General features: G+C 45.3%; 1 protein-coding gene across 5 annotated transcripts in view; it reads right to left on the bottom strand.

Annotated features, from left to right (window-relative positions):
* AP2B1 (adaptor related protein complex 2 beta 1 subunit) overlaps positions 1 to 21,076 on the bottom strand; it is a 137,768-nt gene that overhangs the window by 77,849 nt on the left and 38,843 nt on the right. For all 5 annotated transcript variants that reach the window (XM_019545364.1, XM_019545366.1, XM_019545362.1 and 2 more), the window contains 7 exons: positions 19,367 to 19,557; positions 16,273 to 16,494; positions 15,560 to 15,680; positions 13,409 to 13,504; positions 4,918 to 5,033; positions 3,602 to 3,767; positions 2,186 to 2,284 (listed from right to left, as the gene is read on the bottom strand). In XM_019545364.1, coding sequence (XP_019400909.1) covers positions 2,186 to 2,284; positions 3,602 to 3,767; positions 4,918 to 5,033; positions 13,409 to 13,504; positions 15,560 to 15,680; positions 16,273 to 16,494; positions 19,367 to 19,557 — 1,011 coding nt within the window. The remainder of the gene's footprint in view (positions 1 to 2,185; positions 2,285 to 3,601; positions 3,768 to 4,917; positions 5,034 to 13,408; positions 13,505 to 15,559; positions 15,681 to 16,272; positions 16,495 to 19,366; positions 19,558 to 21,076) is intronic.

Raw genomic sequence — 21,076 nt, 5'->3', positions numbered from 1 at the left:
AGGCGCTACCTCACGGTCAGGGTGGCTAGGGTCTGGAACCAACTTTCAAGCAAAGTGGTGCTGGCTCCTACCCTGGGGGTCTTTAAGAGGAGGCTAGATGGTCACCTTGCTGGGGTCGTTTGACCCCAGTACTCTTTCCTACCATGGCAGGGGGTCAGACTTGATGATCTGCTCAGGTCCCTTCCAAACCCTACTAACCAACTATGAAACCCACCACATCGACCCACAAACCTCACACACATACCCAACACCTTCACAAATCTCCCCCCTACCACCTCCCAACCATACAAAGTACCTGCATATATTTCTAAAGATGGGTCAAAATAGTGTTATATTTAATTTAATTTGTAAAAAATAAATAAATAAATAAATAAATAGTCTTTCATAATTTTGAGTTTTCCTGCCCATCATTCCCTGGAGTGTAAACAGTGCTCTCAGCAGGAGCTCTGATTTTCCATGATGAAAAACCCCAAATCAAATGCCAAAATATATAGGTATTCAGAATTTATTTTATTATAGTGATCAAGCACTAGTAGATGAATGAAAGAGAACCTGAAGGAAACACCATCTGCACTGTCTACTTTCAAGTAGGCTTAGACACAAGTCTAAATGCTTGTCCAGCATTATAACCAACTGAATGTAGCCAGGTTTTATAAGATTTCAATCTCAAAACATCTGCTGGAATAGACAAACATGGATTTTTTTTCCTCCTCATTTCCTTCTCCTACTCTGTCTTCAGTGAGGTTGTTATCTAGGCTGGATAATTTGGGCTAGCACGGGTACCCTAGCACATGCTACAATCTCACCTTCATTTTGTTCTGGAGATCTATCCCGACACACATTAAGCCCTCAAGTCAGAGATGGCTGGAAACACATGCTTAGATACTCTCATGCTAAAGTGAAAAATAACAGTATCTCTGCCCCTGAATCAGAGGTCAGAGCACTAAAACACTAAAGGACCTATTGCTATGCAGCCTGCATTGCATTATTATTCATAGAAATATGCAATAAGCCAGACTGAATTAAGGTTTGTGACAAACGAGTGGAAAAAGAGCCTATTATAATCATAGGGTGCCATTAAGTGTTTTGTGACTCAGCAGAGTGGGTTTTAATGCCTGGCACATTTCTTTTGCAGGCTCTCTCTATAATGATACACTGTATCCTAGACCCAACCAAGTATAAAGTTCAGGGACTGCCTAATGGCATCTTTGTCTTTGCTGCTATGCAGGTTCCAAACCCAACTTTTACCCCATTCTTTGATGGCATTAACAGTGGCTCCACACATCAAAATGAGGATTCTAAATGCCAGCAGACCATGCCTGTGACCTTTCTTAAAGTAAAGCAGACCAGATGATGGCAGTTTAAAACATCTGGGAAAAAAGCAAACTCGCTGATTATTCTGAAGGGATTTTATATTAATTGTACAATGCAGCAGGTCTTTGGAAGAGAGGGTGCAAAAGGCACTGGACGACTAGCCCCAATGAATGCAGAGAGCTAAGCTGAGGCCTCCGCTGTTTCTGTCAGAGGAAAATCCTCTCTAACAATCTGGAGTTGCAGAACTTCACGCTGTCAGTTCAAATCTGGTTCAGATTCACAGGGATCCAAGGTCAGGGGATCTCTGCTCAGCAGCCCCTGCAAGCTGGTTTAAATCCAGCATTAAAAATGTCCAACAACATTGCCACTTTTGTTGGCAGCCTGGGAGCAAAAGAAAGCCTTGTTCTTTTGATTTCATAACACTGCTAGTGTTCTGCTCCAATGCCCACTGGTTACAAAATGTTTGCCAATCCCAACATCTCTTCTCTTCTACTTCATCTCTCTGATTTTAACTACAAGCATCTTTCTGAGGGAGAAGATTCTTTGGATCTCTATGGAACCTACCCATCCTATGCTTCATGTTCCACATCACAGAGACAAAACCAGGGTGGGAGCAAGGGTTGAAGAAGAATTAAGCAGCAACTACACCACAGCAAGATAACTTACAATAGTGCCTTGGCAAACCCAAGCACTGAAAGTCACAGCCCTTTGACTCAGAATGGAGGAACTGGTTATGCTGTAGATACCCTTCATTTCTGTCTCTTGGCACACCTAGTTCCCTTGGCATTGTCAAGGCAGAACACGCTGTACTGCCTGCCAGCATCATGATACTTGGACCACCTGGGTTCCTACTGGATACAGCTTGGCATACCTGTGTGGCCAGACTTAGGACCTGCTGAACCAGCTCCTGCGTTTCTGAGGGCTTCTTTAAGAACAGCTTCACAATAGCAGTCAGCAGAGTGAGCTGCACCTAAGATAAAGCAGGAACACAAAAAGGGTTAGGAAAGGAACATAAAAGTATGCAGATACTCAAAGATACAATATGAGGATAGCTTGTAATGCTGGCCTTGTCCAAACCCAAAAACACAGCAGAACCATGCTACTGTGTCATTTTAACTGGCTAGAAGCTAATGCAAACTGCACAGATCACATGCAAATACAGAATATTGCTTTAACACAAAGCATGTGAACCTTTTGCCCAATGAGTTAAGCAGCTCTATTTTTTTTAAATCACAGGTTTTATTTTATACTTCCATTCCTGTAGTTTTGCATTAAGATCTCAAGCTGCCTTAACAAGCTGTTGGGGTCAGTGATGATCACATTATAAGTTACTTCATTGTTCACCTCCCTCTTTGGTCCCAAGCAGCCATTGCCGGGGGGGGGCAGTGTTAAAGACAACTAGGATGGCATATATAAGTCTTTCCTTTCCTCAGAGCAAAAGCTACCTACTTGATGCACTAACTCCCAGTAGACACAAAACAAGCCTACTAAATTCTTATGCAAATGGCAGAGAGGGCCATTCAGCCTTAGCCTCAGGCATTACCCCAATAGGAATACCAACATGCTATCCTGGCAAAGTGCTCCTACCATCCACTCATAATGGCAAGACTGCACTGTAGCTGGTGTTAGCTTATTTCAACCTCCAACCTAGTGACTTAAACTAGTAACAGTGAAGTTTTGTCAGAATAATTTGAGTCCCCACTATGCCAGCACAGCTAGGTCACTCAGGATCACTCCTGATGTAATATGCCTTGGAATATGCAATTTCACACTCAGGACTGGCTGAAAGCTTTCAACAGAAAGTGTCCTCTAGAAAACTGGGTCTTCAACTAAATGAAATTTTGTATGAAGTGTCAGGTCTTCCCATAACATTGATACTTTTGTCAGAAAACAAAATGGTCCCAAGCCACAAAATATTTTGCTGCTGTAGCACCTCCAGGGGCCTCACACTGGGATATCCTTGTGTCCCCATTTGTCCTGGTTTTCCTGGCAGAAGTAACATTTCCCATGATACACTACATAGGGAAACTCCCATCATGCACTGCTTTCCACCTGTTTTATTTTTTAGAGGACATATTATGGTGTATTATGCAAGACACAGTCAGACCAGGGAGCCAGTCTACAGAAGGAAATGAAAGCAGGGGATCCTGAAGGACAGCCTCCCAAGAGTCTTTGAATTTTAGTCAAACATTTGAAGTTCTCCAATTAGCTCTAGTAATACTGTGGTCAGCCATGTACACCTACTGCAAATCGCCTTGAAGGATGGGGGTGGAGAGCAGAGAATTACCTGGGTGCTTTCATCATGGAATCCTTCCAAAAAGCTCTCCAGCAGCTCATCTGCGTTGTCTATTCTTTCTGCATATTCACCCACTATCCATATCATGGCAGCTCTGGCATCCGGCTCATCCAGGGAATCTAGATTCTCACATAATGTGGCAATGATGCTCTCATACCTGATTTACCAGAACAAAGCCTGATTACTGGGGGCAAATCATATCACTGTGGAACTGGCACTCTAACCCATGCCATGCCATTAGGGGTGAAGCCCTCTGATCCAAGTCATGACAACTTACATTATTACGAGCTATAAAATGGCACACAGCAAGGAGATGAGTTACATGATAAAAATGTTTCCAATGACACTATCATCTTTGGAAATGAAGCCCACTTAGTTACGATTCCAAAGGCTCTTCTTTCTCTTTTAGGCAGCAAGACTATGTAGGAGATAAAACTTAAGACACAGACTTGACATATTTGTCTCCTTAATAAAAGGTATCTTTGCTCCAACAATTCAAATAAGCACAATCACTTCTCTTGAATCTTTATCAGGTCTTGCCTTTTCACTGGCTGCTGTTCCTGGCTGGGATGTCTAACCAGGGTATCAATATTTCCCCAATAGCTTAGCACTAAAATGAATATTGGCATCAGCACACAGCTCTGGTGGGGTACCTCTATGGCATGTAGGGAGCCTCCCTGCAACTGACAGTAGGATTAGCCACAGAAGCCTGAAGATGTATGTATACCCTTTGTTACTCATCTATCCTCACATCTCAGTTGAAAGATGCTGCTGTACTAGTTGAACACACACAAGTTCCTCGAATAAAACAGAAGGCTAAGCCCATGGTAACATTTAACAAATGGAGCAGTTTGTTCGAAACAACACCCTGAACTCTTGGGAGGTGAAATATGTTTTGAAGTTTGTGAACCTTCTGCTGCAGGTGGCTTATAAAATCACCCAACAGATACTAGCAATTACATGAGCCTAATGCTGTAAGATAGGTCAGTGTTTCAATGTAACCACCATAATCAGAATTTTACTGATTTTGATTAACTTGTACTTAATGAAAACTAAACATCTGTATGGAGGAAAACTCTTCTCACTCAAACATTGTGTCAAAGAGCAATCTATTAGCAACACTGGGGTACCACATTCTTGGATTAGAATAGCCTCTTTTCAGAAAGAGAGCTACATTATCCATTAAAGTTGGAGAAGTTACACAAATGATGGAAGCTTTGAGTTACAGGGCACTGACAGAAATAGGGGCAGTTGTCCTTCAAGACATTTGCTGCTCAGGTCCTTAGCCCTGAAATACTTTCACTTACTTGTTGGGATACTTGCGGAAGATGTCTCTGATGACAACAATAGCCTCCTGGACAACATAGTTGACCTTGGTCTGGATGAGATCCAGCAGGGTACTCACACAGCGTTCTGCAGATTGCTGAGGAGAAAAGCAGCGTGGTAGTTTTAGAACAACTGCTTCTTAGAACTTGTCACAAGGCAAAACAAATAAACCACCCTCATGTTGTATGTGATCAGAAAATCAAGGTGTACTTCTAAGCCCAAAACAGAGGCAAAGGCTAGCAAGCAGCCCAGAGCACATGCACAGTTTGCAGACAGGAGCTCAGTGCTGGCATATTCAAAACGTTGCAGGACAAAGACATTGTCCTTTAACTCAAGGACTTGTCACAAGAAAAAAAAAGGTTTTATTCTGACATGATATCCAAACAGTGGTCAGCACATGTGCAAAAGTGATATTAACAGACGCTACCTGCATTAATACTTCTGCATCTCCTTGCTAGCCAATATACAAAACAGGCTAGCACCCTGTAGGAGCTGCCTGTCAATACTCAGGATTGAAAGGAAGTTCAAGGGGGAGTAGTACAATGCACTGGGGGAAGAGAAGAATGTAAAAGCTAGGGGGAGAAACGGCAGGGATCCTGATTTTCCCTGATAAAAACGTTGCATATTCTCTAATAAAAAATTGCAAATTCTCCAATAACCCCCCCCATATCCATGATTAAAATTAAAGGCACTCCACAGCCCTCACAGCCCTGCTGGTGCCCCTCACTCCCTACACCTTCCCCACAGCCTGCCCAGCCCTGCTGGTTTCCTTCTACAGCAGAAGGAGTTCCAGGCCCAGTTGTATAATGCACTGGAGCAAGTCCCTAGCAATGATGATATCTCTATCCAGGCACACTGGGAGTAACTCAAGTCTGCTGTCCAAGATGCCTGTGCCCAGACTATTGAATTCGCATCACAACAGAACCAGGACTGGTTTGACACCAATGATACTCAGATCTGCAACCTCCTCAAGCAGAAGTGTGCAGCCTTCATCACCTGGCAAAGCTATCCACAAACTCGGTGAAAGACAACAGTGTACCATCAGCTGAAGGCTAAGGTCCAGCAATGCATCCGTGACATGAAAAACAATTGGTGGGTAGAGAAGGTGTGCGTGATCCAGGGCTATGCTGACCAACATGACATACATAACTTCTTCCAGGCTACCAAGACAACCTACAGACACTGCTCCATTGGACAAAACCCCCTCAGATTACAGGATGGTTCCTGGCTCCTCGAGATGATGATGCATCCATCTGCGCGGGAAGGAGCATTTTGAACTCCTGAACCGGGACTCCACCATATCGGAGGAGACCCTCCAAGTCATCCCGCAATGCCCTGTGATGGTTTCCCTTGGTGAACCACCAACCATCAGAGAGCTGAAGCGGGCCATCCAACAAATGAAAACCAACAAAGCCTGCAGGCCCAATGGTATACCCACAGAGGTCTACCATGCTGGTGGCTTCCGGCTCACATCACGACTCCACCAGCTTATCCTCCACCTTTGGGACAAAGAGGACATTCCCCAGGGATCTCAAGAACACGATCATCATGACCTTCCACAAGAAGGGGGACAAATCTGACTGTGGGAGCTACAGGGGGATTTCTATCCTGTCCATTGCAGGTAAGTTCCTGGCCCGCATCCTTCTGAACTGCCTTCATCCCATCACCATAGAGATCCTTCTGGAAACCCAATGTGGCTTCCAACCATCTGGGGCACTGCAGACATGGTTTTTGTTGCTAGGCAGATCCAAGAAAAACATCGGAAGCACAATCAAGAACTGTTCCTTGCCTTCACTCACCTGACCAAGGCGTTTGATTCCTTAAATCGTGAAGCGCTGTGGACTATCCTCCAATGCCTTGGCTGCCCACTGAAGTCTGTCACCATACTGAGATTCCTGCATGACTATATGACCGCCACCATCCTGAGTGGAAGATCTGAAAACAACGCCTTCTGCACCCAGACTGGGGTCAAACAAGGTTGCACAGTCACCCCCAGCTTGTTCACCATCTACCTGACCATCATCATCCACCTCATCCAAGATGATCTACCACCTGGCGTCGGTACCCAGTATTGACTGGACGGGAAGATTTTTGATCTTGGGCACTTCCGGGCAAAAACGAAACTCACCACCAAGGACATCCATAACCTTCAGTTTGTAGACAATTGCTGCGTGATGGGTCACTGCACAGGATGTGCAAGCGACCCTAGATCTCTTCAACACTTTGTATAAGAGACTTGGCCTGTTCCTGAACGTTGCCAAAATGAAGGTTCTCCACCCACCCTCCCCAAGCCAGCTGAACATCCCTTGCGCTATCTATGTAGACAGGGAGGCTCCGGAGTACGTGGAGCACTTTCTGTATTTCGACAGCCACCCCTCTCAACAGGCTACCATCGGGTCAACTGCACCAAGCTGCTTTCAAGCTGCGACAATGTGTCTTCAAAAATAGAGACCTTCAGAAGTTAACGAAGCTCCTGCTTTATAAGGCTGTCGTACTGACCACTCTCCTCTACTGCAGTAAAAGCTGGACTGTCTACTGACACCACATTAAGACCCTCGAGAGCTTTCACCAGCACTGCTCCTGTTGAATCCCAGGGATCAAATGGGAGGACTGCTGGACTAGCGCGAGTGTCCTCCACAAAGCTGCGTCCACTAGCATCAAAGCCTTGCTCTTCAGAAATCAAGTCTGATGGACAGGTCACTGCACACAGATGTCTGAGAACCACCTCCCTCACCAGAGTCTCTTTTCCCAGCTCTCTGTTGGCCAATGCTCAAAGGGCAACTGAAGGAAATGGTACAAAGACATGTTCAAGGTGGCCCTCAAGCACAGAGGCATTGACACCAACAGCTGGGAGGAGCAAGCTGCTGACTGCTCGGTGTACAGCCACTTGGTCCACCAAGGTGCACACCACTTCGAGGCCCAACAACTTGATACTGAGGTGAAATGGCAGCAGTGGAAGAAGACGACCAACCCAGGACTGTGAATCCCACTCCTCTGCGAAACACCATGCCCCATTGCCAAAGAATATGTGCATCCAGAATTGGGCTCCTCAGTCACCTGAGGACCCAGCAAGCCTAATGGACATCATCCTCGACTTCAAGAGACTGCCACTGCCGATGATGTGGCACCCCTGCCTAACCACCTTCCTCTTGCTCCCCCCAGCTCCTTTCAGGCTGGAACTCTGGCAGCCTGCAGAGAACTCACTGCAAAACTGCAAAATCCTTGGGTTTCTCTGCTAAAATGAGAAACCCATGTTTTACTCCAGTAAGGAGGGAAATCCTCATTTTACTACATTTTTCTGTGGGAAACAGAAAACCCAGATTCCTGCTGATTAGCACAAGCAAACGTGGTACAGAACAGCAGCTTCAGTATCTGTGGAGTGGGTTCACTAACTCTATGGCCAGATATCTCTCTCAGATTAACTATGGCTAGAACAATTTAAAGACTAACTGGCGTGAAATCTTAGCTTTAAGCACCATTACAGAGCAAGACTGGATGCTAGAATGCTCTCTGTGCTAACAGAATATCTAGGTGGTAAAGCTATATTCATTAGCAGATAGGAAAAAAAAAAAAAAAAAATCAGGAAGACAATGCTCTAAGGGTTACTAGCAATGGATGCCACACACAAGAGCTATAAATGGCTCAGATGCAACAGGGCCTAGAATGAGGTGTTAGCAAAGTACATATAAAGCCTCATTACATAGCCAATGATTAATGTGAGAAACAGACTGCTCAAGGCAGTGTATAAGCAGCCATCATAAATATATTCACAGAGCATTCAGTATAGACACACAAACATTATTGGGTACAAACAATATCTATGTAGGTGGATCTTAGACCTGGGTGAGCTAACAGTCCCCTTCAATCTTCAAGTGCTTGGGGGTGGTAAGGAGGAACAAAGGGGATTAAACAGCAAAATCAGAAGCTCAGTTGGAGAACTGGCAAAATCTCATGGACAAACCTCAGGCAGCAAATAAATCCAGCCCGTGACATTTGGCTCGTGTGACCAGGAACCTCCTCCCAGCCAAGAAAACAACATTTTTCGAAGTGTAGCATCCTACTCAGTGACAGCCCTGGCAATAGGAAGAGGTAGGAAAGGGGCTTTAATCACGTACTTGTCCTGTCCTCGCACTGAAAACAAAAAGCTACCTAGAAGTCTCTCTCATAGAGGCACACAGAATACAAAAGGTATCCTCCCCAGCACTGCTCAGTGTGTGTCACACCATTACAGCAAGAAAAATACAACCAGGAACCTTGTAATTGAAAGGTGTCTGCCTTGATAACAGGGTGCTCTGATCTCTTCTCTTGCTTGCTTGGGAAGCCATCATTTGAGGTGTAAGAAACCATCATTTGAGGACTGTGAAGCTGAAAAGCCTCAGGGTCTCCAGGTTACAAATGTTATGCAGATGGACTTGTGGGCTGTCTGTTCACCTGGGGATCTCAATGAGTTCCACAGGCTCAGCCAGTAAGGAAGACATATCCAGATGAGTTATTTCATCTCTTCACAGATGTTCAATAGCAATGATGGATGTGAAGCAGTTCTACAGCTCCACTTTGCTCCATGATTTCAAACAAGGTGAACTTTTAATTCTTCCTATCTGACCTTAAAGGAACATGGGTTATAATTGTACTAAAACAGTATGATTTCTTTTCAAAGAAGTTGTACAAAGCCTAGCTTGCCATTAGAAATATTTTTGCTTGCAGTCCAAAAAATGCAGTGGGGCATGAGAACTTAAAGGTGAAATTGATGAAAGCTCGTTGTCCAAGTACTGAGAACTGCACCAGGAAAATCAAATTAACATGGGTAATTCTGACCCATTGAACAGTCTGCAGAATGCTCTCTTATGCCAGGGATAACATCCTATGTTTACACAGTACCAATCTGTACCATTAGGAGCTCTTTATAAGGGAATTGCTATGGAAGGACATGCAATTCTACTTTGACTCTTGGCAAGATGCATCTCACCATATGGGGGGAGTTTATTATTGTGCGACAGGCATTTGAGAGGTTTCTGCAGGCAGACTCCAGACAAAAACATATCACTGCAGGAATAATGCGTGTGTGGCAGACTAGTCTGTAGTGCAAAGGTAGAAACTGAGCCAATATGAAAAGACGCAGTTTCTAGCTAGGGGGTATTCAAAATTGCTGCTGTTCTACAGAAACCAAACACAACCCAGAGAAGGTGAGCCCAATTCTGTAAACTGTACTGTAAAGATCCCACTCCTGCACTTATCTGAGAACTTTTGCTGACGTCTCTCCAGAAGGAATCTTACTGTGAATGGGATTTGACCCCTCCCGCCATGCCCCCACACCTACCGTATTTACTACATTAGCTTTGCTACTTGCACTCAGTGTCTGTCTAGCCTGTCTGCTCTAACCTGATGGAAAGTTTTGGGGCCGGCTGATGCTTCATTTGTATCCCTATGAAGATAGCTGCAGGTGGCATGTTTCTCTTTTGCCTTGCAGCTAGAGATAGCCAATACATGATTCCCTGTACTCTTGACAGATAATGTACTTGCTCCCAAACCAGTTGCTCCCAAACTAGAGGAATGCACTTGCTCCCAGCCTCTAGTCACAGTGGATACAAATATATTCATGAATCTACTCTCCTAGAACAGACACAATTAGATGAAAGGCAGGATTCCTGCAGGCGGAGATGAGGTTCCCTGTGAACTCTCATTCATCATGAGCTCCTGCTGGCTCTGTCCTGTGTCAAAGGAAGATTTTTAAGCCATCAAAAACTTGAGTGCTTTGATTGCTCAGAGAATAAGGAGATGCCTCCATTAGTTACAATCCATGATGGAAATGGCCTCTAATAAACTCTGTTGCCCTGGGAACAGGTGTCTATTAACCCAGAGACAAGAGTCCTCTTACATGCTATAGTGGACTGTTTTGAGATTGCCTTCTTTTCAAGCTATTGCCAGAGAAATAAACAGACCTTAATTTTCAAAAGCAAAGTCTTCAGAGGATGCTAAAAGTAAAATTAACTCTGCTTATTAGGACATGCATTTTTATGGTAATATGGTACAGAATTATCACTGAAAATAAGCTAGGCATCTTTAGTAAGCCCTTACATATACTGGACATGAGTCTCACAAGACCTGATGTGTGAGGGCAGACAAGAGGCCTCCTACAGCATCCTGATATCTTAGCAACCTGATTCTGTGGAAATCAGAGGGCCTGGTTAGCAAATTAACTGCTTATGTGGAGGGACTGGAGTGGATTCAGGTGAGAGATTTGGCGAATACTAGCCTGTAAAGGCATCACCTCCAAATCTGTTCAAGCTTCTTCACAGAGGTAGTACTTTCTGCCTCAGGAGCCCAATTTTTTGCTGTTGCTGGTTTTTAAACAGTCTCCTTCTCATTACTTGACTAGAAAGGATCCACCAAAATTAGAAATGCAAATGGGGTGGCAGGAGATCACCTCCTCCGTTGCCTCCGACATGTGGTGGGAAGTCCATAGAAGTAAAAATCTGCAACCAAAATCTATTCAGACCAGAGGAACTAGGTGGCAGCAAGGCAGGTGGCAGCAAATGGACCATATCGCCTAGAAGAAAGTAAATAGTGCAAGTCTGTGTGTGGATACTTTAGTTTAAGGAAGGTTTGTTTTGGGTTTCTTTAAATCTGCTCCCAAAGTCAACAGGGACTTGAGCTAAATTTAAACAAGTCTGATTTAACTTAAAGCATAAGTATCCACATAGTACTTTGCATGAGTTATCTACAGTGGCTTAACAAGCCAGGACTTTATACCATAAGTCCCTGCTCTCTTTATAGATCTGTCCAACCCTTGAGAAGTACAAGTTTGCCTAAAATTAGTAAACTCATATATTGCCTACTGTTTTCCTTTGAAAATAGTTTCTGCCTTTAAACTGAAAAGGAATCTTGAACACTGAAATAAATTTGGAAGTTTTACAAACCTTTAACACTAAATGATCTGAACACTAAATGATCTAAGGGGTGGGATGGGGATGGGAGACTTCAAATCTGAATATTGAAAAATAACAAATTTTCAGAACTTCTCAAAGCTCTTATTCAGATGCATCTGGGTCCTGTGGCAGGCCAGCAGGGGGCAGTCCTGCGTTGAGCCACCCATCTCCCTGCACCCAACCTTCTTCCAGGCTCCGAGTGCCTCCCTAGGGGTGCCTCACGTCCGGCTGCCCCCCTTCCTGGAGCACACTTGCTAGCCTGGGGGTAACATAAGCTGCCACCACCCCGAGAAGGGACAGTCTCGGCCCCCTGTCCTCAGGGAAACACAGGCTTAATTGTCCTACGGGTACTCGACCCAGTACAGGCACTTGGGGCACTTCCCCAAATCGGGGGCCAAAAAGGAAAGTCTCCCTTAGTCCACACACCTAAGGGGCCTCTTAGGCATAATTTAGGCCCACCCCCTCAATAACTCTCCTACACCGGTCACAAAGGAGAACTTTATTGATTACACGTGTAGGGTGAAAATAGGGTGCAAGATAGAGCAATATCATAGAAATCCCATAAAGCAAAACAGTCTGGCTGAGGTGGCCTTTTGATCACGCATCTGAGTTACTGCCAGCTATATAGCTAACCAGATCTCGAGTAGCTTACTCACAAGCATCACCCTGAGGCTGTTGGAGATTCCCTCTGGAGGCAGGCCATTCCTAGCTCATGAGTTATGGGGGAGAGAGCCAGTTTCAAATAGCAAAGCTCCTCTCTAAGTCTGAGTCCCCCACATGGCTGCTGCCCCTTCCTCCTGGGCAGTCTTAACTTGTATAGCCCCTGTGACCTCATTCACCTGGTCCAATGGAGGCCAGCACCTGTTGGCTGTCGGCCAACCAATTTGAAATGCATCACTAGTTGCCAGGCAGACTCTAGCTTACCAGGTAGATGCCCCTCACCCAGGTAGCTGATACCAGTCAGGTAGGCAGAGGGAGCAGGTTTCCCCCTCCCTCAGGAATGTAGCCAATTCAGGTTACCTAAAGAGATAGGGTAAAGGTGTGTCTCCTCTGCTGAGCCCATCCTAATCAAATTGTCACAGCACAGAGATTTTGGGGAGAAACAGAGGTGGATTCCTGCCACAGGGCCATCAGCCATTTTAGAGAGAAATATTTTTCTGCTTTTTTATGCAATAAACACAGTCTCTCTTTTCCCTTCCCCAAATGCCAGCTCACAGCCATTGTGGGTAATTGTTATTGTTCTACTGAAGCCAGTGGAGTGATGACAATTTATATCAGCTAAGCGTCTGGCACAACCTCAAGATCAAAGAGAATCATAAGACCATCCCCTCTAAGGCACTGAACTGAGATTCACGATTTTCACGTTCCATCTCAGACTCTGGCACAGACCCATGTATAACCATGAGCAAGTTATTTAATCTTTAAGACAGGGATAAGGAGCCTTCCCCACCATGCAGGGTAGAGGAGAGAAATCCAACAGCATTGCCATAGATCTCAAAAATTGTCATGTCATAGCACATTCTAGAAACAAATGCCAAATACTTACCTCAACCTTGATGGCACATCGTCCAATTGCTCGCACAGCCTTACGGACAAAGTCAACATCCACCTCAGTAGCATATTCCTTGAGTTCTGCCAGAACCTGTTGGGCAGCATCACACAAAACCTGAGTTGTCTGGGTCAGGGAGTGAAGGGTAACATTTCCAATGGCTCTTTTTCACTTCTAACCAAACTTGGTTATTAGACTGTAAGTGGAGCTGTAGTGTCCTCATGGCAGAGAGTGCAGTAAATGCAATTCAAGTTTTATATTTAAACTTAATCTAAAATGTCCTCTCCATAACTGTACATGCAGGTATTAAATGAATATAGTCCTTAAACTCCAGGAGCAGCCTCTAGATTCAAACTCTAAACTCCACTTAGAGAAGGGCTGCCTAGAATGAAGCAGCAAGATCAACCTCACTGTGGGACCAGTGGGTGAAAGCAGAATGACACAGTCTGACCTATTTTCAAATTTCCTTGACCAACTTGGAAGCACAATCCATCCTTGATTTAGAAGCATCACCAGAGAGTATAGGAGACAAAGGGGAGAAGGGAGCTAGTGCTGTCCATTCCTTTATAGGCTTATCACAGAGGTGGGCAAAGTCCGGCTGGCTGTGGAGTCCATTTCCCAGCAGCCCCTGGTCACATGAAGACCAGCCCCAGCTGCACTGGCAGGGCACATGGCAGTGGGCTGCTCTGGAGCTGCTGGGATTTTGTGACAGGGCAGCTTAGTTGGGGCCAGGGCAGAGCAGATCTGCAGACTGCCTGCTGAGCAGGAGCACACAGGCAGCGCATCGTGGCTCTGCCCTGGCTCCTTGCAGCGGTGACAGTGTGGTCCTGAGCAAGGGCCGAGGCATGATCTGCTGCCTATACATGCCTGCCAAGAACATGCAGGCTGCAGACTGCAGCTCTGCCCCGGCCCTGACCAAGCTGTCCCCACTGCAAGATCCCAGTGACACCAGAGCAGCCCCCTGCCCTGCCACAAGCCCCACCAGTGCAGCTGGGGCTAGTCTCCATGGCAACCGTAGCCCTGGTATCACAGTGAGCTGTGGCTGGGGTCTTCATGGAGATCAGCCCAAGCCATGTGGGCAGGGGCTGCTAGGAAATGGAGTCCAGCTGCCAGCTAGAGCTGTCATTTTGCACACCCCTGGCCTATCAGTCTGCTGCATGGAGATGCATGCATTCTGGGGCACAACAGCAGTCCTTGGGGGTAGCTGCATGAAGGTTCTAGGACACTTTGCTTAAGAGAAGCAATCCTTTCCTGGGAAAATTTTGGGTTGATTTTTTTTTTTTTTTTTAGTTCTAGAGACATTTAAAATACAAATGGGATGTGTTATTTTATATTATTACTACTTCAAACTCATCTGCTCCTCCAGGAGCAGATAATTTAACCAGGTTCAAAAGGGGATTGGACAAATTCATGGTGGATAGGTCCCTCAGCAGGTATTAATGCAATAGAGTACAAATTTAATGTTAAGACAACCTAGGACTCTGAATGCTGGGAGCAGTGAAGAGAGAGGCACAAGGGAGGGATCATTTGAGATACTGTATGTCCTGCTTAAACTCTTCCCTTCAGAATTTACTCTGTTACTGAGAGGGACAAGATACTGAGCTAGATGGATCTGTGGTCTGACCCAGCAGGGCACTTATATTCTTGTTTCTCATATGTTCCATGTGTATGAAAGAGCTGATGTGAATTGGTTACATCACAAAGGCATTGCAAGAAAGAAGAAAAACATTTGTCTGCAGAATTTGTGCCTGCTTTCTCTTTGCTTGCTGCTCTTAAAGCTCTCTCATGAAGACTGGCACTCTGAGCTCACAAATATTGCCAAAGAGAATGGACAAACCGTGGCATTTCAGCAATGTAGTAACAGGACAGAGAAGATGCACAGCATGAACAGTCAAGTTTCCTAAATTCTAACCTCAGCTCTGCTGAGACCCAACTACAAAAATGTAAAACCCGCTTAACAGGTGTGCTGCTCCTGCTTCTAAATTATTAAACAATATACTGTGCTGAAGGGAGCATTGATTTGCTGTCACTTCTTGCACAGTGGTTGAAAACACTTTAAGGAGGTATAAATTTGTACATAAATCCTCCCTCACATTGTTTGCCATCCCTAGGATGCATGCAGGGCTAAGAGCACTTTAAGAAGCTGACCTGGGCGATGTTTGCTTGAGAGGCCAGGCGGATCATGATGTCCAGCTTTTCCAGTTTGACATAAATGGGGTCATTGTACTTCACAAAGAACACCTTGATTTCTTGCTTCAAGATCTCAGGCCTGGAGAACACATGCAACAGAATCAACCCAAGCCTGAAAATTAAACAGCTTCCTATTTCAAATGCAAGTAGTTTAGTTTTTAAATCAACTTCAGCTTTTGCTGGGAATTCACTGATAACAGTTCAGCACAGATTTACAAACAGATGTAAGAACAATTGTTTAAAAAGCAATCACAAGGCTCTAGTGGCAGAGTGATGCTTTCAAAATGTAGAGTTCAAGCTGCCACCATCTATTTGAAGAGTACACAAGAATGGACTGGCTTAAAAGAGACCAACCACATTCCCTCTAATTCAGCAGAGCTCCATGTTCATCAATCTCTTCTATTGGTTTAGATTCTTTACTTGACTACATGAAGGGAAGGGTCCGTCTGGCTGTCACTATGACAAGGAAAGGAAGAAAATAATAGTGTCCTACATCATCCACTTAAAAAGAAAAAAGAAAAAAAACAGTCTTACTGGCTCAATACTGTTGTGACAACTAGTCAACCATTTCCTCACAGATGCATCTAGAACTTAAGTCTTCCAAGTAAGCTTGTACATATCAACCAGCACCCTTTCATTGCACCCAAGGAGGGCAGAACTCCAGCCTTTACCTTTTCTGCACAATTAAGTTGATATTCCTCAGAGCAACATACTGAACTTCAGGCTCTCCTGACAGCAGGGTTACAAGTGGAGGAGCTAGTTTCTTTAGCAGCATGTTGTAGTAGTCTGAGTCCTTGGGTAAGAGCTCTAGGAACTTCATCAAGACTTTCACTGCAGAGAGCACCACTGCCGAGTTGGCATGAGACAGCCGTGGAGTCACTCTCTCGCAAATGCTAAAAAAACAAATGCAAGAAATTTTTTTTAATATTATTTCAGAACTCCTTCCATAAGACTTCACCTGAACTGAGGACACAAAGTTGTTTCTGTTCAAAAGAGAAACTGCTGAAGTCAGGTGTTTGTTTCATGCAATGGTGCATATTTACAAAGAACATCCAAGTCTTGTTTTCCTGAACACAGAAGGAACTAAACAAGGAAGTGTCACTGCACACATTTCCAAGACTTTCCACTCAGCATTTATCCCCATAAATGGAAATGATACCAACCTTCTTTGTAAAACTCCTGGAAATCTATGGAAGCAAAGTGCTATACAAGTTTCCCTCGATTTATGCAGGTTCTGTATATGCAAATGAGCTCTTATGCGATGACCCTTTTTATACCCAAAATTGTAAGATTAGATGCAAGGTAAATTCACTCTTATGCGATCAGCATAGGCACTGCCCCCCCCTCCCCAAGTAAGTAAGTCTGCGTGGGGAGGGGAAAGGGCTGTGGGGCTAAGGCCCCACTCACCCCAGCCCCTGCTGCCGCTGTTCTGGGAGCAGTCGACACCAGCTGCCTGCAGCCACTGGGCTGCACTGTGCCTGGAACCCTCCAGGGCTCCGCTTTGTCCCCACTCACCCCAGCTCTTGGGCTGCGCCATGCCACGGTGGAGACAGGTGGTGCCGGCTGCTTCAGCAGGTGTTGGAATTAGTGGGGAGAAGCAGAGCCCTGGAGGGTTTGGGGCATGGTGCAGCCCAGCAGCTGCAGGCAGCTGGTGTTGGCTACTGCTGGGCCGGCTGCAGCAGGGGATGGGGCAAGTGGGAGAAGCAGAGGCCTGGGGCTGCAGCAGGGAGCAAAGCGGAGGGAACTGTAAGTGGGTGCAGGGCATGGGACAGGGGGCCCGGCAGTGACACTGGGCTCTTCCTGGAGTTCAATGGCGCTGGGAGGAGAGCTGCTGCCACCCCAAAATTCGCCATAGCGCCCCCCCAACCTGCCCTTCCAGGGCCGCCACCAAGCACTGGGAAGAGCGTGGGGCCGTCACCAGCTCCAGCCTGCAACAGCAGCCTGCCCTCCTCCCATGCCCGGATCCAGGGGCATGTGTCCCCTGGAAAGAGCCTGGCACAGCCCCCCAGCCCACAGCTCTCCTGGGGTGTGCATAGCAGCAAAAGCTGCACCATGCCCCCCGAGTCCTGCGTCCACTCACAGTTTCCTCTTCTTTGCTCCCAGGAGTGGCCAACAGGTTACACCATGACCCTCCCCCCACCCTTTCCCTAGTCCCAGCCTTCCTCCCTTACTGCTGTCGGAATGTATCCCTATTTCTTAGATTGTAAACTGGGTTCCCTTTATGCAAACTCAATTTATGCGCAGTTTTCCAGGAACACATGTACTGCATAAATCGAGGGAAACCTGTATAACAAGGAATGAACTTATCAGAAACCAGACAGGATTCAAGAAGCCAGGGCTACCCAGCAACTCTCAACTAAGGAGTCAAGGGTCAAGCTCCACAGAAAGGTGCAACAAACATGTTGCACCTGTTTGCAAACACTGCCTTTCAAAGGATTTAAAACTGACAGCTCTATTCTGCTGAAGCCAAGGTAACTCAAACATAGTGTCTTGGAGATCTTTGTGGGGTTTTAGAGATAATTAAGAGCTTGAGTTTGGGCCCAGGCACAGGAGATATTAGAACATCTGTATAAAGAAGAAACCAGCAAAATTTAAGATGGAATTATGCGTTCTGCTGCAAAAACACAGCCACTGAATAAAACCTAGCAAGTCAAAATGTGCCTGCACCGAATTTTAAATACACAGACCTTCATCCTTTCTCACTGCTTTAAGAAGAAACAATTGTAGCTTTCTGACTTTATGCTCTGCCCCCAACCTTTTCCTCCCACCCTTCAAATATCAGAGACAGAGCCTGACCATTCCGTGGTTTGCCAGAGAACCAAAAGGGAGGTTTTCAAGGAGTGTTAGCTGTGATCTTAACCAGAATTGATGGTGCTGAATCTAGCACAAACTCCTTTTATTCTCAGTTGTGCATTGAAGTTATAGGTATGAACCAAAGATAGAGTTTTAAACGCATGACAAAGATCCCTTCCTAGTTGTCATTCCTCAGGTTTATTTCCTAACCTGTGATATTAGCTTAGTTTTCTAGTCATAAGAACTTCCAGTTCATAAAAAAACTAACAGAATATAAAAAATAAGTTATTTTTAAAACACTTTCCAGGGCTTTTGTGGCATATAAACTAGGAAAACAAAGCAAAAATATTTTTTTTTCTTTTAAGGAACAATACTAAAACTTTTGTATTGTGTAATGTGCACTGGCCAGTTGTTACAATAGGGCTAGCTCTCCACTAATCCATTGCTGGGATGAGGGATTACCATGTCCAGCTCCTTAAGGAAAATACAGAGAACCAGTAATGGCCTGATGGGAGAGGCTAGGCCTATGCAGCTTGGTAACTGGTCCTAGCAGATGCCTACAATACCAAACACCCATGCCTTTGAAGTAATTTATGTGAAATATATTTCTGCCATTCAAAGCCTGTATGAACCTGTTTTATCAAGCCTGCCCATACAGCCTCAAAGAGATGGGACACTGGGCTTGTTTTGCACTGCCCCATGTTAGTCCAGTTAAATGCCAGAGAAGAGGCCTTAGCACAACCCTGAGCATCCAACAAGGAGCATGCTGAAGAAAGAGCATTTGAGAGTGGTGCCAAAGTGTGTGCTTAGGGTTGCTCTAAATCTTCTACCCTGCCCCCTTTTTGGATTTGACTCATGCTGAGCAAGGGTGAGCAACCAAGATACATTTCTCAGCAGGGGTGCCAGATGTGACACAGAGGCAGCATAGACATGTGGCCATTAGCTGCATGTGAAGGGTATGACCTAGCATACCTCTGAGCCTCACGATCATCCTTGGGGTTATAGTTGGACAGACAGTCCAGAATGAAGATCTGGCCCCATTCGGTGCATTCATTTAGAGCAGTTAGCAATTTGTTAATGTTCTGTGGGTTCAGGTCCAGCAGGTTACTATTAGGATGCGATTCGCTGATCTCAGACAAGGCAGCCACAGCATTCGCCACCACCTGGGAGAGAGAGATGAAAACAATTCATTGTCTGTGTGTCACTCATACTGGGGTGCAGAGCTGGGATCTGGGGGCTTAGCACAGGTTGAGAACTGGGGCTGATGGCACTATCTGGTTTAGCTCATGGGGGACCCAAAGTAGCCTGAGAACTTGCAATTTGTTCTTCACTGTCTGCCAAAAGCATGGAGAGTACTTGCTAAAATGCTTTTGGTCTCTGAGGGAGGAAGAGAAAGAGAACATCAGCAGTGCCATTGGAAGGCAGCTGCCAATATACCAGGGGACCACAAAGAGACTGCAGCAGCAGATGGTGCTGGGAGAAAAACTGTAGCAAAAATATTTTAAAAAAACGGTAAAGTCCTAAATTGGCTATAGGTGTGGCCAATTGGTGTTGTCCAAAGGAATGGAGTCCTTTCAGCAATACTGCCTTTTGTGATGCTACTTTTGGCCATGTCAGGCAAAAAGAGGTGGCAACACAAAGTACACAGCTGGAACAAGTAAAGTAGACAAAATATTTCAACCAACTCCAGGTATCAAATATCTACTCAGGTTATGAAGCTCTTCCTGGCCTTAACTTCCATAAAGGTCACTCTCCCCACTAATGAAAAATGTTTAAAAAAAACAGTCCTCATCATAAAACCACTGATTCCCATATTGATATGCATGACACCCAGTTAATTCAGTTTGAAAGGCAACAGGCAGCTTCTGAAGCCAACAAGTCTCCCTACTGACTTTTTAACATACAAAGTCACACCTGATTCCAGAATGTCCCCAACACTATTGTCTACATATTGCTACCTTTAGGGGATCTAGGTGCTGTAAATACACTTGCAACTGCAACAAAAATCAGACAAAATTAGGTTTGGAAGGGACCTCAGGAGGTAATTTAGTCCAACCCCCTGTTCAAAGCAGGACCATCTCTAACTAGATCATCCCAGCCAAGGCTTTGTCTAGCCAGGTCCTAGACAAGGATGGATATTCTACAACCTCTCTAGGTAGCCTGTTCCAATGCCTTACTACCCTCTTCATGAGCACTGCTCTGATTTAATGAAAAGATGGGAACTTATAGAAAATCTGTGGTGAGGAGACTGATGAGTAAAACTCGCACAAAACTACCACTACCTAAATTTCCCTTTCTGCAACTTGAGACCATTGCTCCTTGTTTGTCATCTGCTACCACTGCAAACACTCCAGCTCCATCCTTTTTGGAACCACCCATCAGGTAGCTGAAGGCTGCTATTAAATCCTCCCTCAATCTTCTCTTTTCTAGACTAAATAAGCCCAGCTTCCTTAGCCTCTACTGGGGAAAAATAATTTCATTTCTTTAATGTACCTTGTCATGCATCCACAGATGCATCTCGAGCAGGTCCAAGGAGGTGATTCTCCCCCTCTATGCAGCACTGGTCAGGCCACAGTTGGAGTACTGTGTCCAGTTCTGGGTGCAGCACTTCAAGAGGGATGTGGACAGCATGGAGAGGGTCCAGAGCAGGGCCACGCACATGATCAGGGGACAGCAGAGCAG

The sequence above is a fragment of the Crocodylus porosus genome, unplaced genomic scaffold (assembly GCF_001723895.1).
Source record: "Crocodylus porosus isolate Cpor-Errol unplaced genomic scaffold, CroPor_comp1, whole genome shotgun sequence".
Classification (NCBI taxonomy): Eukaryota; Metazoa; Chordata; order Crocodylia; family Crocodylidae; genus Crocodylus; species Crocodylus porosus.
This window is presented reverse-complemented; position numbering and strand designations above follow the sequence as displayed.